At 38.2% G+C, this 16890-nt stretch overlaps 1 protein-coding gene across 1 annotated transcript; it reads left to right on the top strand.

Moving 5' to 3' along the window:
* The first annotated feature begins 4211 nt into the window (after positions 1-4211).
* On the top strand, positions 4212-16780 carry mcrip2 (MAPK regulated corepressor interacting protein 2). The gene is made up of 5 exons (XM_041785004.1): positions 4212-4822; positions 4992-5061; positions 6628-6761; positions 8344-8451; positions 16311-16780. The coding sequence occupies exons 1-5, from the start codon at positions 4768-4770 to the stop codon at positions 16379-16381; spliced, it is 438 nt and encodes a 145-aa protein (XP_041640938.1). The 5' UTR covers positions 4212-4767; the 3' UTR covers positions 16382-16780.
* Positions 16781-16890: the final 110 nt, after the last annotated feature.

Here is a 16890-nt window from a genome sequence, read left to right as displayed (position 1 = left end):
AAATATGAAACTATTCTACATTTGATCTGTGGTCAAGTTTTCAGATTCCAAGTTTGTGTTGTCAATTGATATATCTTTGAAATCATTTCAGTAATACAAACTCTTAAGTCTTAAAGGGAGAAGAAATAAACGATGAAGATTTGAAATATTCTGTGTTTTTATTGGATCGATTAAACTGGAAAAAAAAGTATTTTGGAAGTGTTTGAACATTACTAAGGGTATAAACAAACAAAAAAAAGACTGAGAGGGATGTATGCTGAGACAGAGAATACTCAATGTGCTTTATTCAGAAAATCCCTGAATTAAAAGTGACATTTTGGGTCTAGAGAAGTAACATCATTAAAATAAGGAACAGGCTGCTATTGTAGAAACTGGCAGCTACTCAAGGCGTATTTGCCAGGATTTGGTTAGTGAAAAATCAGGGCATTTCCACTGTAACAAGACACTTTACATTTATAAGAATGATGAGGTATCACTGGTATTTCAGAAAGTATTCAGACTCCTTCACTTTTTAATTTTTTTTTTCAATGATGCAGCCTGATGCCACAGTCAGAAAAAAACTCCCAACTCTACACTCAGTAACCCATCATGACAAAGTTCAGAATTTTACATTTTTTTTGCTTGTTTATTAAAAATAAAAAACTGAAATATAACATTGACATACGTATTTAGACCCTTTGCAAAAAACACTAAAAATCTAGCTCAGGTTCCCCTCTTTCTCTTGATCTTTGCAGAGGTTTCCACACCTTGACCGGTGTGCACCTGTGGTAAATAACAGTGATTGGACATTTAAAAAGGCACACACCTCTCTTTAGATGGGCTTCACAGCTGGCAGTGCATATCAGAGAAAAAAAACAAGCTATGAGGTCAAAGGAACTGCCTGCAGAGCTCAGAGAGCTGCAAGGCTCAGATCTGGAGACAGGTGCAGAAGTTTTTTGCTGCATTGAAAGTTCCCAAGAGCACAGTAGCCTCCATACTCTCAAATGGAAGAAGTTTCACATAACCAGCAATCTTCTAAGAGCTGGTCACCTAGTCAAACAGAGCTATCAGGGGGAAAAAAGAGAGATTACTAAGAACCAAATGGTCACTCTGACTGAGCTCCAGAGATCCTATGTGGAGATGGGACAAAGATCCAGAAGGACAACCATCATCACAGCCCCCCTCACCAATCTGGGCTTTATGGAGGTGTGGCTAGATGGAAGCCACTCCTCAGTGCAAAAAACATGAACGCCTGCTTGGAGTTTGCAAGGAAACTCCACGTGAAAGCAATGTCATACATGAAGGTCATTAGGCTTTATGTTCATCCCTTGCTTGTGAATGCATAATCTCAACAAGGCTTTTTTTCCCACAAGCATGCCACAAATGCCCATTGTGAGTCAAAGATGAAGTTTGTTTCTTGGTTCATCCTTGTCACTTGGTAAAATTATTATTTGTTTTTTCTGTCATACAATGAGACAACTGGGACTGAAGATAAGGTCAGAAAATGTTTGTACATCAATAACTTGATACATGGAGGAACAGATTGATTCTTTTTAAGCTACGTTGCGTTATCTAGGAAGTCAATATGATGAAGTGGACAGTCCTGAGTTAGTTTTGTCACATTAGCAGGATTTTAAACTTCTAAATAATACAATATAAAATTCCTACAGCCACCCATTAGGGAATTTTGATTTTTTGTTATAATAATTTCTAATAATATTTATTATTATTATTGTTAATGCCAGTGTGAAAGCTTCATAACTAAATCTTTGTGCCAGACCAGAACAGAAAGTATGTGAAAGCCTCCACGGTGTTTACAGATTAGCCTCTTTTGGTCTCAGGTGATTGACCCAGATTGTACAGATGAATGTAGGAGAGAGGGAGGTGTAGTATTGGATATCACCGTGGTTAAGCCTGTCTGATCAGCTTCTTGTCCCGGCTCTGATCCCTCGTTACCAAACACCTGCTGTCCGTTTATATTGTGAACAGTCATAACAGTACGGTATGGGCTACCTGTGCACATGCTGACGAGCATGTTTTTGGTCTTTAACCTCCAGTGTTAGAAAGTGAAATTCTTCAGAAGTTCTTTAACAAACTAAGACAGCAAAGTTCCAAACAGCAGAAGGAGGCTTCTTTTTCTTCACTTTCCTTCGTTAACTGTAAACACATTTATCTATGTGCGCGTGCAGTTTAATAGGTGAAAGGTGATCACTCCATGATCGCTCGCGCTCCTCCTCCTCAGTCCCGTTTAAGGGGCGTGCTGTGACGTCACGAAGGGGGGTTGCCCTGCTTCGTAAAGCAGTCAGACCGCTGGCAAACACAAACAATGACAGCGGAAATGGAGAGGCTCTTACTTCAAAGTAAAAGTCAGTAAAGAAGCTACCACAATGTAAGAAACTTAAGAACCATGCCATTACAGAATGCATAGATCTACACATTTTACAAATATGGTAAGACTGCAGATGAACCCAAAACAGATACACAAATACTACAACAGCATCCTGGGAACTCTAACAGCTATGTGTGTTTTTTTTCCAAGGTCATGGCACATTCTGTCATAAAGGTGCTTTTGTCTCTCCTGGATAAATAAAAACTAGGAAAGAAAAGACAAACTATTCCCTTTTCTACCCTTAAATTTTCTTATTTGTCAACAAATCTAAACATCTTAACCATGCCAAATACACTCAACAGTGACATGTTTACATAACAATTTCTTGTTGGCATATTACTACCGCATATAAGGCTGAAAAATTTGAGTTTTCTTCAGTGTAATAATACTCATCAAAATAATAAAATTATATCACAAATCAAGAATTTTTGACCATTAAGAAAAAAAAAATTGTAAACAAGCATATTTACCCATGTAATGAAAGCATTCACTTTCACACCATTCTGATGCAGCCAGATGAAGCTCTGATGAATTTGTCAATACAATATCTATTTTGTTTAACAGATGCAACAGCCAGTAGACATGAAAACTTAAAAGTGAAGGTTATGAGCATTGTTTTATTCTTATTATTTTTATTATAAGTTTAACGAATTCCCAGACTGAACATAATCATTAAATCCAAACATGAAATCTCTAATCTTAAGAGCACAAAGAAGAAAAATCTTATATATTCTGCTCTTCTTTCAGAAAACATTAGTTGACACAGCAATACACACAACACCAAGAGATATGTATTAGAATAAAGAAGCTGCAGACCAAAACAGCTAGTCACATCCTACTAGAAAGTTATTCATGTCATATCAAATCACAAAATCATCTGCTTGTTAACACACCAAAAAACAGATCAAAAGCTTAACAGGTTTCATCATGTTTCCTCACTAGATTAAGTATTTGTAATTTTTAAATGTTAAGATTGTTCCATAAACGGATTCCTTTTACAGAAATGCAATGTCCTATTAATTTGGTTCTGAATTTATTTATTTATTTATTTATTTATTTATTTATTTATTTTAAGTTATGCTGGCTTTTTTAGCCCTTTTTTGGATGTTGGCTGGTTGGCTGGCAAAGTTTACTTATGAGTAAGTAATTTGACATCTAGTGATATTTTAAGTCAAATAATATACTTTATTGCCATCTTGCTCCAGCACGAGTATCTTGTGATTCATTAAAAAAAAAAAAGAATGTCAAAGTGCTCAAGTGAATTTATAACTAGGTACTGTTCTAACAAGTTACTTTACTTACAAAAAAAATACTAAAATAAAATAAAGTTAGATACAAAATCTCTAATGTTTTAGTCTTTGACATCAGAATACTCTGATGTCAAAGACGTGTAAACCCAAGCCTGGAGAGAGTAAAATAACCTGATCGTATTGGAGAAGACCTCACACAGGGATAATATTAGGCCTCCAAATGAATACAAACACCAAAATTGGATAAATAAAATGACAATTGAAGAGCCCTTTTGGGTCTTGCCCTGACAAATATCCCATATTGCCTAAAAACTAAAACGAACACTAAAACAACTAACAACTAAACTGAACTGAAGCATTTTTGAAAAAGCAAAACTAATCTAACAAATTATCAGCAAAAACAAATTAAAACTAAACAACCTTTTTAAACAAAAGGTAAAAATAAATAAATAAATAAAAATACATTTTAAAAGACAGTGAAAAAGGCCTAACTATTATACTAGTAATCTTGCTTCTCATTACTTGTGTCTAAAATGAGCAGAATTTTAATTTGAAATTCCCTACCGGAAATATAACTCTTACTTCTGTGATCCTTGACAGGTGGCTCAGCATGGTAGCTTTCTGTCCTGATGAAAATTTAAAGTGTGCAGTGTCCTTGTGCTCAGTCTGAGAGTAGAGGTATACTAATCTGTCCGGGGAGCATCAGCGGAACATAGAGGACACAGTGTCCAGCTGGAGTGTCACTGTCCCCGGGCGTCAGGTAGCATAGTGTCCCCCCTCTGACTGACTGATCCCCGGTATACGGAGCTGCTTTCTCCTTGGTTGACCTACACGAGCCTCTCACAGGAGCAGTGGACGTCGGTTCATTAAAGCTGAACACCTGCTGGATAGGAGGAGCAGGAGGGCACGCATTAATAAACACCGGGTATCAAGTCAGTCCTGCAGGCTTCTGGCCGACTCTGAAGCACCTGTCCCGGGAAAGAAAACACGACGTTACCTAATTTTGTTATTCCAACGTGGCTGCGTCAGGAGGAGCGGACTGGGGAGTGGAAGTTGTGGAGCTGATAGCCAATGCTTTGACCAGACCATTAAATAGACGCGAGGCTCTTTAAAAAAGACACCAGATTATTCCTCGAGGTTGCTGTTCACATGATGTACACAATCACCAGAGGTCCCAGCAAACTTGTTACACAACGGAGAACAGGTTGGTGAATGCGTCTTGTCTAAAGCATGATGCAATGTAACACCAGATTGATTATTTTTCAATGACACGTGAAGTTTTTGTGTGTGCAGCTGTATCATGCCTCAGTCTTTGCATGCACACTGTTTTAAAGTGAGTTATGAACACTGTAACCCAGAATTTTGTCTTAAAGGTCCCACACAACAAATCGAGAGCAAATTCAGCGACTTGAAGCTCAAGCCGACATCTTGGCTCTCTGCAAAGTAAGTAGCATGTCACCGTGTTGTTTTTGGTGCATTTGCTGTAAAATAATTGATGCTAGCTGTTCTAGCTGCGTGGGCCCAAAATACCCCGCACGTGCGCTGTGACTGAGATCATATAACGTCGGTGTGACTTAAGTGACGTTGCTGCTTCCATTATCGGACACAACTTTCTATGCCTGACTATCGTCCATGGTGACCTTGTGATAGTCAACAGCTCTTAAACTAAAGGTGCTATTGTGCTATGTTGACGGTCTGTGAGGCTAGTTTGTCACCTCTGAGTCTGACTACACCAGCCCTACGGTGACTTTTTTAAGCACCAGGGGGTGGAGGGATCCAGGTGCTGCTCGAAAACGCTTAGTTTGCTCTTTTTACCCCCAAGCTAAAACAAGTTGTTTGACAGTTTTGAGTCGTTATTTAAATGTGGTGGAAAACAATGAAAACAGTATGGACTTCAGCCTCCAAATGTACTCAAGTATATCTACATCAGATTCACTTGTATAAATTATTCTTTGATTAGATGATGAATTGGTATTTTTGTTTTGTTGTTAGTTAGTAGGTCGACCTGTTATGATTGTACAATCATATTTATATTTAAAATGTAGCTAAAAGTTAATTTTCATCCGCAGTGCATTGGCATGTTATAATTTAAAAAAATATATACTTGTAATAAGTTTTAGAAAAATACTTCTAAAAGTAGACTAAAATACACACCATAAAGCAGGGGTCATCAACTCCATTTTCACAAGGGCCAGATTTTTCTCAACAGATGCTGTTGGGGCTGGACTCTGAAATAAACAACCATAAAAGTCAATATTTTGGTGTTATTATCACATTTTTACAATAATTTTCTGCCCTTCAAAAATTAATGGAACTTTTAGCCATTTGAGATAAGCTCTATCACCTATACTGCAGCCAGCCACAGGGGGCGATGTATTTTAGCTACATATTTCTGGAGCCCTAATGTCCATTACTAAGATTGGTACTAATGTGCTATGTCGTGATTGGCTAAAAAACACATAGAGGAAACTATCTTCAGTGTAGACTCTCAGACAGAGAAAGTTTACCCGCACAGAGACTTGCCCCATCTATGCAGGTGGCCCTTGTTCAAATCTACAGTCCTCTATCATTTAAGGCATAAAAAGCTCAAATATATATTTAAAGAATTTCTGCTACATTTGATCCTTCTCCAATTTTCTGAATTTAATAATTTTCCGAGGGCAGTGTGGGAAGCTGTGGGGGGCCTGATGTGGCCCCTGGGCTGCCAGTTGATAATCACTGCCAGAAAGTATCACAGAACAGTACCTTTAGATCACCAGCGACAAGATTATCTTCCAGAAGCAAGCCTCAGTTGACCATAATGCATTGCAAAAAGCAGAATTAGTATACAAAGGTTGTAACTTTATTCATTTTTAGAGAACTCTACATGTTCATCAGTCAATCATGAAGCATCCAGGAGTTAAGTTTCCACATATAACCCATCAACTGGAGATTTAACCGTTTGTTGTGATGCAAGCTGTCTCAATCCTTGAGCTGACTCTCTTGATTAACCCTGTCTGATCCCTGCAGCTCTCCACCCCCAAAGATTGTCTTCAACCGTCTGAATGGGAAGCGTTACCACACTGCAGCCACACAGAAGCCCGTCAGCCCGGCTGAGGGGTTCACTCCTGCACATGAAGAGAACGTCAGATTTGTGTTTGAAGGTGAGGGGTTCAGGATCAAAACATGAGAGGATATAACCGCAAGGTTTAATGCCAGTGCTTGCATAGACTGGATATTGTTTTCCTAAGTTTATGAGATTAAATGCTATGAGAAAAGTGGACATTGCAGTGTACAAATCTGTAGTTTTCCTACTACTCTACAACACTTAACATTTACATCCATGCAGCTTTGCTGAAGTGAAGTTATAGTTGTAGACCCACAGTTCAGCTAGCTGAGACCCAAAAGTAGGAGGCAAATTGTGAACAGCATCTTGTTTTTAAAAATGTAGAACTAAACCACTTGTCAACTCAAAAGAAAATTATGGGGTACTTTTTTAACCGATAGCAGAGATTTTTGAAGCCTTTGGGGTCTTGAAGTTTTGCAGATAATCTAATGATTTATTGTACCAGGGTTTATTCAGCATTCCTCACAATTCTTTAGATTTAAGCTGTCTTTTTATCCCCTGTCTATATGATCCTGTATTTAATTTTCCTGTCTGACACTATGCAGGGTAGTCTGTAGTTTTTATCTGCAGTTTTTCTTCTCAAATTCGATTTCTCTGCCTTAGCATTAAACTTGGAGTCATCGTCATGCTGGAAAATGAAACCATTCCTAATCCGATGTTTTCCAGAATGACATGATGAAATATGACATTGATAAAACAACGACCCCAGACTTTTGTACAACACTGTAAATCCTGTGATCTGACCACCTGTTAGCTAATCATTAATAATTAACAGATGCGCCATAACTCATTTCAAACCACTATAAAGTGTAACAAAATCTCAAAAAGCACAGCTTTACTGAACTGATTACCTGGATTCAAAGTTAACATGTTTTTTAATACTGTCGCACTTATTAACTTGTGAAGGTAGAACTGGGTTAAAAATACACACCTTCTGCTGCAGCCTCATGAACAACAAGTTAAGCTGCACTCAGAGGAAGTCAGAAACCTGTCATCAGGGTTAGAGAGTTTCTTATTAAGCCTAAAAAAAACAGTAAGTTATTAAAAATCCAGATTATTTTGCCTTGAAGTTTACCCAGCATGCCTTACTGCTGGCAAATACTTCATGTTCTGGAGGAAATGAGTGACTTGTGGTGCTGAATTTGCACACATCATTATCCTATCTGTGTTTCTCTTGGATGGTAGCCAGCCAAGGCCACTCTGAGGTGACTTTTGGTGAACATTAAGTTCAGACGGGAGGAAGAGCGCTCCACTTTTCTTCTGTGCTCCCACTTGAAAGAAACCCTTGGACACAACCTTGTGTTGAGATAAAAACCCTGATGGGCCTTGATCTGACTGAGCATGTTTACTTTGACTGAAATTGTGAAGAGGCTGTAAATTTGTTCTAAGTTGTTTAGTTGCTAATTTGTTTAGAGTAAATGCTGTGTGGCTGGAGGTTTACACTCAAGGTGAGACGAAACCATGAAGCTTATCAGAGGGTGAAGCAGGGAAACTTTCACCTACAGCAGATTAAACAACCCCTCTACTAGTCAGGCCCTCTCATAAGAGTGCTAGGATGTTTTAGTGTTTCAAAAAAAAATTTAATGAAATGTTGTGTCATATTGTGTGTTTCATTGCAGCATGGCAGGAGGTGGAGCAGAAGCTGGGGGATGGGGACAGTGTGGGGTCGACTGAAAGCCATGGGCCTGTTCAGTACTCTGAGAAGTCTCCCAGTACTGCCATGAAGAGTAAGTACCTGCGCTACTCTCTCACACAACAAAAAAAATGCTGCTTGTGCAATTTCCATTCATAAAGAAGCTTTACTTCTTAAAATACAAACACAATACACCAAACCTATTTCTATCTAATCTCACTTCTCGTAGTTTTATGGTATCACTGCAGATAAACCTCTTTGAGGACTGTTACACCACGAACTTTGAGCCAGTCATTGTCTTGTTTTTTATTATTCCTGGCGAGTTTAGTAACACAAGAGAGCTGAATGGGAATCACATTCCTGCTGCTGATTGGCTAAGCTTTATCTGCAGCCAGAGGGCAGCTGTTGTAATAGTTTACTTTAATTTTTAACTCTTCTGTGGTCTACACGAACCTGGCTGTTCCAGATAAACCAGCCCCGACTGCTTACTGCTGTGTCTCGACCTGTCTCTCTCACACACTTGTCTGCTCCAGTTTTCCTCTGTGAATCATGGCTTGGGAAGGTCATCTTATTAAAGAATAAAGACGAGTATTAAATAATCTATATGAGGACTGGAGGAGCTTTACTCCTGTGAGATGAGTCACAGTTAGACTGTTTAATTTATTCAGAAATGTATACATTACAGGAGATGGAGTCTAATACACTTGTGTAAAAAAATGTTAATTAAATTGAAATATTTAGTCTATCACTGTTGAGATTAGTGCAGACACAGATTTTAACTCAGGATCAGTAATGATCACTTGACTTTTCATATATCAATCATTCAATCAATCTTTATTCATGTAACACTATTCATAACCAAAGTTATTGCAGGACACTTTACAAAGAGGGTGGTCTTGTGGTTCTCAACTGGTGGGTTGTGACCCAAAGGTGGGTCGCTGAGCCCTTTTTAGTGGAAACAAAAATTGCACCAGAAGGCTCAGAAACTTTTTAAAAACTTGCTTGTTTTGTATTCTGTTTGATCTGTTGCATGGTTTGTACTGTTTGAGGGTCAAACTGATCTAATTTTTTGTTAAATGAATCCGATTGCTTGAAAAATATCTGGAATTTTGTTGTAATTTCTCTTTGAGAATTTGAAGGTGGGTCCTGAGGCTTGATCGAAGCCACTGGTCTAGACCATACTCTTTGATATATTATCGTAAGGATCCATCATTAATCGCTATAAGCTCAGCACATTTAGCACTGTTACAGTGGTGCGGAAAACCATCACTTTGAAGGACGTAGCCAGGCTCATGTTGAACAGCCGTCTGCCATGTTGGGGTTGGAAATGGGAAGGGGGAGTAGGAGGTAGGGAAAAGCAGGAAGAGAGAAGAGGGGGATGCAGGAAGAGGGACAAGAGGAACAACAAAACAACAAATGCAGGACAAATTATGGCTGCCATGGCCATAAATTTACCTCCATATTGTATGATAAGGCTATTACATAAGTAATAATGGTCACAATATATGAAGAATTTGCAATAATTAACCATGATTGATAGAAGGCAGAAAACTGTGATATTAGCATTAGCAGCTATGATGATAGAGTAAAGAGTACTATTATTGTTTAGCTATGGCAGTGAAAGTAGAGCTGCCATTGATTTTGATTTAACTGTTCTAGTAATGATGTGATTAATTTTTGGAACATAACCTGCTTTTCTCATTCTTCTTCTTTCTTCTTCTTCTTCATTGCCATTCAAACACACGTGACATGCAGTGTTCCTTATACACCTCAGCTTATGTACCAAAAGATTGCTGCTGTTTTGTTCAATTTCACCAAAAATTTCAAGTTGATGCATTGCTCAACTTTTAAGGTTTTCCAATGCCTTAGCAAAAAAAGTGCACTTCAATCAGTAGCTGGCAGTGAACTAAAGCATCACTTATTGGGAAATTTCAGCAGTTGTGTGTGAATATCCAACCTTTAATATATAACACTTGGTGTGAGTAGCTAAAAAAGCTCTAAGAGAAGATGAGTTTAAACATTTTGCTGTATTTTGATGTCCCATGATAACAAGTTAAATTTTGTTGTTCTCTAAGGAGCTGGACTTGTCCCTCATGATATTTATTTTTTTTTATGATTTACAATTTTTATTGCCTTTGATAGTTTCTAACATTCAAACCTATAAAACCTTTAAAAAGTATAGTTGTAAGACATTGCATTAAATAAAGACAGGGCAATGAATTATAATGACAAAGTAAAAGAAAACTAATAAACAAAAATCCTTTTGATTCCATTTTAATTTTGTTCTGCATACTCCATTAATCCCTGGAGGAAAATGCAGGTTTGCACACTGTTATCACACAGGCCTGAAATACACAGACATTACTTAGAGGCATGCACTAGTGGAGATTTAGCAGGGTCATGGGGCCCTAGCTGCTAGGGGTTCTGTGTCTTGTTTCAGGGTACCTTTTTAGTACTGTGGAGGTGAACTGACACCTCACCTGGGGCTTTAACTGCTTTAACAGCCGTAAATATTTTCCCCTTCCCCAGGTAACTGAAAAAATTGTCCAGAATTTGGTGCTCATCTCAGGAAAATAGTAAAGAAATGACAGCTGTATAGGTGGCTCATTTAAAAGTAATAAGAATAAGGTTATTTTTTCACTCTGATTTAATTCAAAAGGTGAAACTCCCTTATATTCTGGGTACGTTACATCATGGCTTGCAGCTCACAGAAATCTAAAATCCACATTCACTAAATATTCAAGTATTACAGAACACACAAAAAAAGATTGATGATCCAGAAATGTTGACCCTCTGACTTGCGCTCATTTATGTACTCAATTATTGGTTGGAGCTCTTTTTGAACAAATTGCTGCATCTATGCGACATGGCATGGAGCCAATCAAGCCAGTCTGTGGCACTGCTGGGGTGATATGAAGCTCATGTTGCTTTGAAAGCAGCCTTCAGCTCATCTCCCTGTTTCTTGTGCTCCTTTTCTTACCGCACTTTTTCCTTCCAGTCAACTTTACATGAATATGCTGTGATACTGCCTCTGAGAACAGCCATCCCTCTCAGCAATGACCTTAAGTGGCTTACCCCCTATGGAGAATGACGGTGATCGTCCTCTGGACATTTGTCAAGTCAGCAAGTCCCCATGACTGTGGTTGTGTGTACTGAACCAGAGAGAGAGAGTGAAGTCTCAGGAAACATCTGGAAATTGGACTTTTCCAGTTTTATAATAGTTTGAGGTTACGGATTTTAGATTTTTGTGAGCTGTAGGCTGTAATCCTCAAGATAAAAACAAAAAGGTGAATCTATAATAGATGGAAATTACTGAAGTAAATCTCAAGAAAACTTTTACATGATATTCAAATTTTTTGAGATGCACTTGCATGTCTGATTGGGGCCTTTAGTAGCAAACCTCTCTACTGCCTTTTATGTGTTATGTCTCACAGAAGAATTTATTACATTTTAAAGAGTCACTGACCAATTCATAAAAAAAATGATCTCAGGGCACTTTACAAAGAGAGTGGTCTAGACCAGGGTTCCCCAATTAGTTTTTTCCTGGGGGCCAAAATTTTTCAAGGACAGAAAGCTGAGGGACAGACATGATGTCTTGAATGTTCACACATATATATATATATATATATATATATATATATATATATATATATATATACACAGTGCTTAACAAATTTATTAGACCACCCTAACCCTAACCAAAGTAAGGTATGTGCCACGACTGCCCTAAATTAACAGCATTGGTAATTATCAAAATCATTTAGTTATGTTTCTGCAATGGTTAATACACTAATATGTAGAAGCTCTTTAACCCAAATGATATTTTTAATGCTAAAATAGATTTATTATTGTTATCCATGAATTTTCAAATTGACTGTTTTACAAAAAAACGGAATAGATAGTAAAGGACATTATTATTTCTTGATTAACATGTCAAATAATAGTTATTTACTTGCATTCCTGAACAGAAAAATTAGTTTTAGTGGTTGAATGTTATGCATGATTAATTTCTGACTTCTCAGAGAAGCCCAGTGAGCCGGCTCAAATTTGGGTGAATTCAGTTTGAAATCCCTCATTCCTGTTCAAAATGGTAAAACGCAAAGAGCTCCCTGAAAATGAAAGAGTCGGAATTAAAGCACTTCATGATGCTGGATGGTCTTTGAGACAAATATGACAGGTGGTCAAATAAATTTGTTAAGCACTATATATATATATATATATATACAGTCAAGCCCAAAATTATTCATACCCCTGGCAAATTTTGACTTAAAGTTACTTTTATTCAACAAGCAAGTTTTTTTCTTGATTAGAAATGACACGGGCATCTACTAAAAGATAATAAGACAACGTACAAGAGGCATTATTTCTCAGAATATTTCTCAAAATATTTCTCAGCTTTTATTTACATTTGAACAAAAAATGGCATGTCCAAAATTATTCATACCCTTCTTAATAATCAATAGAAAAGCCTTTATTGGCTATTACAGCTATCAAACGCTTCCTATAATTGTTGACCAGCTTTATGCATGTCTCCACTGGTGTTTTTGCGCATTCATCTTTTGTGATGAGCTCCAACTCTTTCAGGTTGGAGGGTCTCCTTGCCATTACTCTGATCTTTAGCTCCCTCCACAGATTGTCAATTGGATTCAAGTCAGGACTCTGGCTGGGCCACTGCAAAACGTTAATGTTTTTGTCCATTAACCATTTCTTCACCACTTTTGCTGTGTGTTTTGGGTCGTTATCGTGCTGAAATGTCCACTGGTGCCCAAGGCCAAGTTTCTCTGCAGACTGCCTGATGTTGTCTTTGAGAATCTTGATGTATTCCTCTTTTTCATGGTGCCGTTTACTGTGATTAGGCTCCCTTGCCCATTGGCTGAAAAACACCCCCAAAGCATTAGGTTCCCACCACCGTGTTTGACAGTAGGGATGGTGTTCCTAGGGTTGAAGTATTCTCCTTTTTTACGCCAAATGAAGGACACATCATTATGGCCAAATAATTCAATTTTTGTTTCATCTGACCATAAAACAGAAGACCAGAAGTCTTCTTCTTTGTCCAGATGAGCATTTGCAGAGGTCAAGCGGGCTTTTGTGTGCCTTATCTGGGGAAGTGGCGTCCTCCTTGGTCTGCGTCCATGGAGCCCAGCAGTGTGCAGTGTCCGTTGGACTGTCTGCCTTGAGATGTTGCTACCAGCAGAGCCCAGATTCACCAGGATGGCCTTGGTGGTGATCCTTGGATTCTTTTTCACCTCTCTCACTATCCTCCTGGCCAGCACAGGTGTCACTTCTGGCTTCCGACCACGTCCTCTGAGATTTTCCACAGTGCAGAACGTCTTGTATCTTCTAATAATACTTTGCACTGTAGCCACTGGAACTTGAAAACATTTAGATATGGCCTTATACCCCTTTCCTGACTTGTGAGCAGCCACAATGCGCAGCCGCAGGTCCTCAGTGAGCTTTTTTGTCTTAGCCATGACTGTCCACAAACCAACTGCAGAGAGCTGCTGTTTTTCACTTGTTGAATTTATTAAAACAGCTGTTCCTAACGAATCAGGGTAATTAAGATGCTTTAGAACAGCTTGGACTACTTGGAATGGTATAGAACTTTGGATTTTCCCAAAGACAGTGACAGTTTGCAAAGGGTATGAATAATGTTGGACATGCCACTTTTTGTTCAAATGTAAATGGAAGTTGAGAAATATTTTTTTTCCACAATGATGCCTCTTGTACATTGTCTTATTATCTTTTGGGAGAAGCCTGTGTCATTTCCGGTCAAAAAAAAACAAAAACTTGCTGGTTGATAAAAGTAACTTTAAGTCAAAATTTGCCAAGGGTATGAATAATTTTGGGCTTGACTGTATATATATATAGATATATATCTATATCTATATATATATATCTATAGATATAGATATATCTATAGATATATATATATATATAGATATAGATATATATCTATATATATATATACACACACACGGAGTATGGCTTAATTGGCTAAACTTTAGACAGAGGATTTATTTGCAAGTAATCTAAACAGGTCAGTCATAAATATGCTGTCCTTGTATCAGGTGGGAATTTTTAGACATTTTTAATGTTTTTAAGACACACTGGAATATGGAAGTTTGGAATATTCATTATAAACACTCATTCAGCATTACTGTTTATGGCTTTAAAATGGCAACCTGTTGTCCACAATATCTGATCAGACCCTGAGATTATTTCAGCCAACCTGGGATCAGTGCAGAGTTCAGAAAGGGTGTAAGTAACCAAATTTAATATAAATTTTGAGCCTTAAGTGTTTCTACAGATATAGCCTTTTGTAATGGTTTATTTTGGAAGTTCTGTATTGATTTAAGCTGAGGTAACTTTACTTCCTGTTAAACAGTAGCAGACTTTTACTTTGAGAGCGCCAGAAAGGAAGTGACTGAAGTAACTGCAACTGCAGTTTGTTGACTTTGTCAAGTTAAAATAAACCACGAAAACCATCAGTACAGAGTCAACTGTCATTCGCTCAGGAGGGATGCTACAAAGAGAGTGAGAGTAGGATCCTGCTGAGATGTTTCCCTGACTGCTGCTCTATTACTGCTCAAAGAGCTATAAACCCTCACCTACTGAGTGAAAACTTGACTTCTAAGCACGTCTGGGCCACAACAGTCGTTGTTCTGCATGTCCGTTCTCTCTGAGTCCCCCTGACTTCCCTGTGCGCGTCATGAAGTGGCGCATCTCAGTGCATAATTATGTCTGTGAGCGCTGCACCAAGACCAAAAATGCTGATCTCTCATGTCATAGGACAGCCTGTGTCCAGGTTAGGAATACATCTTCAGTTATAAACAATTTGTTTTATTGTTATGAGAGTTATTTTTTTACCATATTTTGATGAGACCTGGAGATAAATACACATAGGATTTATAAACTATGTCCTGTTCAAATGTTAGTGATCAAGACCATAATTGCACCTCTTGTTGACATAAAATTAAACTGTATGTAAATAAATGTAGTTGATATTAGTTTGGCATTACAGATTCTTTATAATGAGGGATTAAATCAGGCTGACAATGAACTGAATCACCAAAGCGAGATAAGATGTCTGCATTTGGAGCTGACGGACTGTTACGCAGGTAAAGTGTTTGCTATCCTGAGAGCAGCTGTTTTAATCCCCCGCAGGGATAGAAGTTTAGTTTTACAAGGCAAAAACATCGTTAAGGCCTGAGATACAGAAAACTAGTCAGAGGTGCGGAAAGGGCTGGACTCAATGAGAGTGTGTGCAGCTGTGTAGGATGGTTAAATTCTTCATCTTCAACAAAAGAATCAATATTAAATGAGACAATAAATACTTCTCCTTCAGTCTGAAAAAATCATGCAGTCCGTATCAGCCTCTTTTTGGGCAGCATGTTTGCAGAGTTGAGGTGATGACGTTGCACTGCTGCCGCTTTGCTGATCATTGTACGATGCTCCTCCCTGCTCTAAAGAGAGTTCAGTGTACCATATCTTACTCATTTATTGCAGAGTATCATGGCTTTTCTTTGCTATAATTAGAGAAAGATCATGATAAATGAGTGAAAATGTGTATTTTCAACACCTGAGAGGGTAAAAATTAAAAAGTTATATATTTTCTAAAATTTCCATCTTCTTCCCAAATGTCTCGCTGGCCAGATGACACCTGCTGGTGGGCCGGAAGTGGCCCGTGGGCCACCATTTGAGGATCGCTGATCTAGACCGTACTCTTTGACAAATTATAAGAACCCAACCTAAATTACCATTGGTGCAGCACTAAGCAGCATTTGGTATCGACGAGGAAAACCTTCCCTTTTTAATGAGTCACTGGCGCTTTGTCACATATGCCTGTTATTTTTTTCCATCATCTCTGTTGTTGTTAAAATATTTTTGTATTCATATCAATAAATGAATAAAATGATTCCTCACAGATTATACTTGAATTCTGTTTCTGTGCAGACTTTGTGCCCATCGACCTGGAGGAGTGGTGGGCTCAGCGCTTCCTTGCCAATATTGCCAACCTGTCATGACTGTGTGCAGTTTTGAACAGGGACAGGAAGCACCACGTTGATGCCCGACATTGCAGGCATCACTAGGGCAGAGAGGAGGCGAGCGTGTCTTCAGGATCTGTGGAACAACAGGCCTGTGTGTAATTTTCAGTCTGATTTGATGTCTTGTGCTTCACGTTGCTGGGTTAACGTAAACCTGCCCTATGATGCACTGAGAGATATGTGACTGTGAACTGTGACAGCGCTGACGTGAAGGACCCGTCTCTCTACATGAACGACAAATCAGATAGAAGCTGTGAGTTTTTCTTTTCAAAGAACCTGCCTCCTTTCTGAAGTGTGCTGCAGCTGAATGTACATCTCGGCTGATCTTTTAATAGAAATCAATTGAAAATCAAAAGAGTAAAATGTTTTACAAAAACATTGTGTAATGTACCTTTTTCTTTTCTTTGGATTCCTTTTATTCTGATTGACACTGGGTTGAAAACACCAAACACATGAGATCAGTTGTAAAATCTTTAATACTCAATCAC

This window comes from Cheilinus undulatus, linkage group 4 (assembly GCF_018320785.1).
Source record: "Cheilinus undulatus linkage group 4, ASM1832078v1, whole genome shotgun sequence".
NCBI lineage: Eukaryota > Metazoa > Chordata > Actinopteri > Labriformes > Labridae > Cheilinus > Cheilinus undulatus.
The sequence above is the reverse complement of the archived record's forward strand: the minus strand, read 5'-3'. Positions and strand labels throughout refer to the sequence as shown.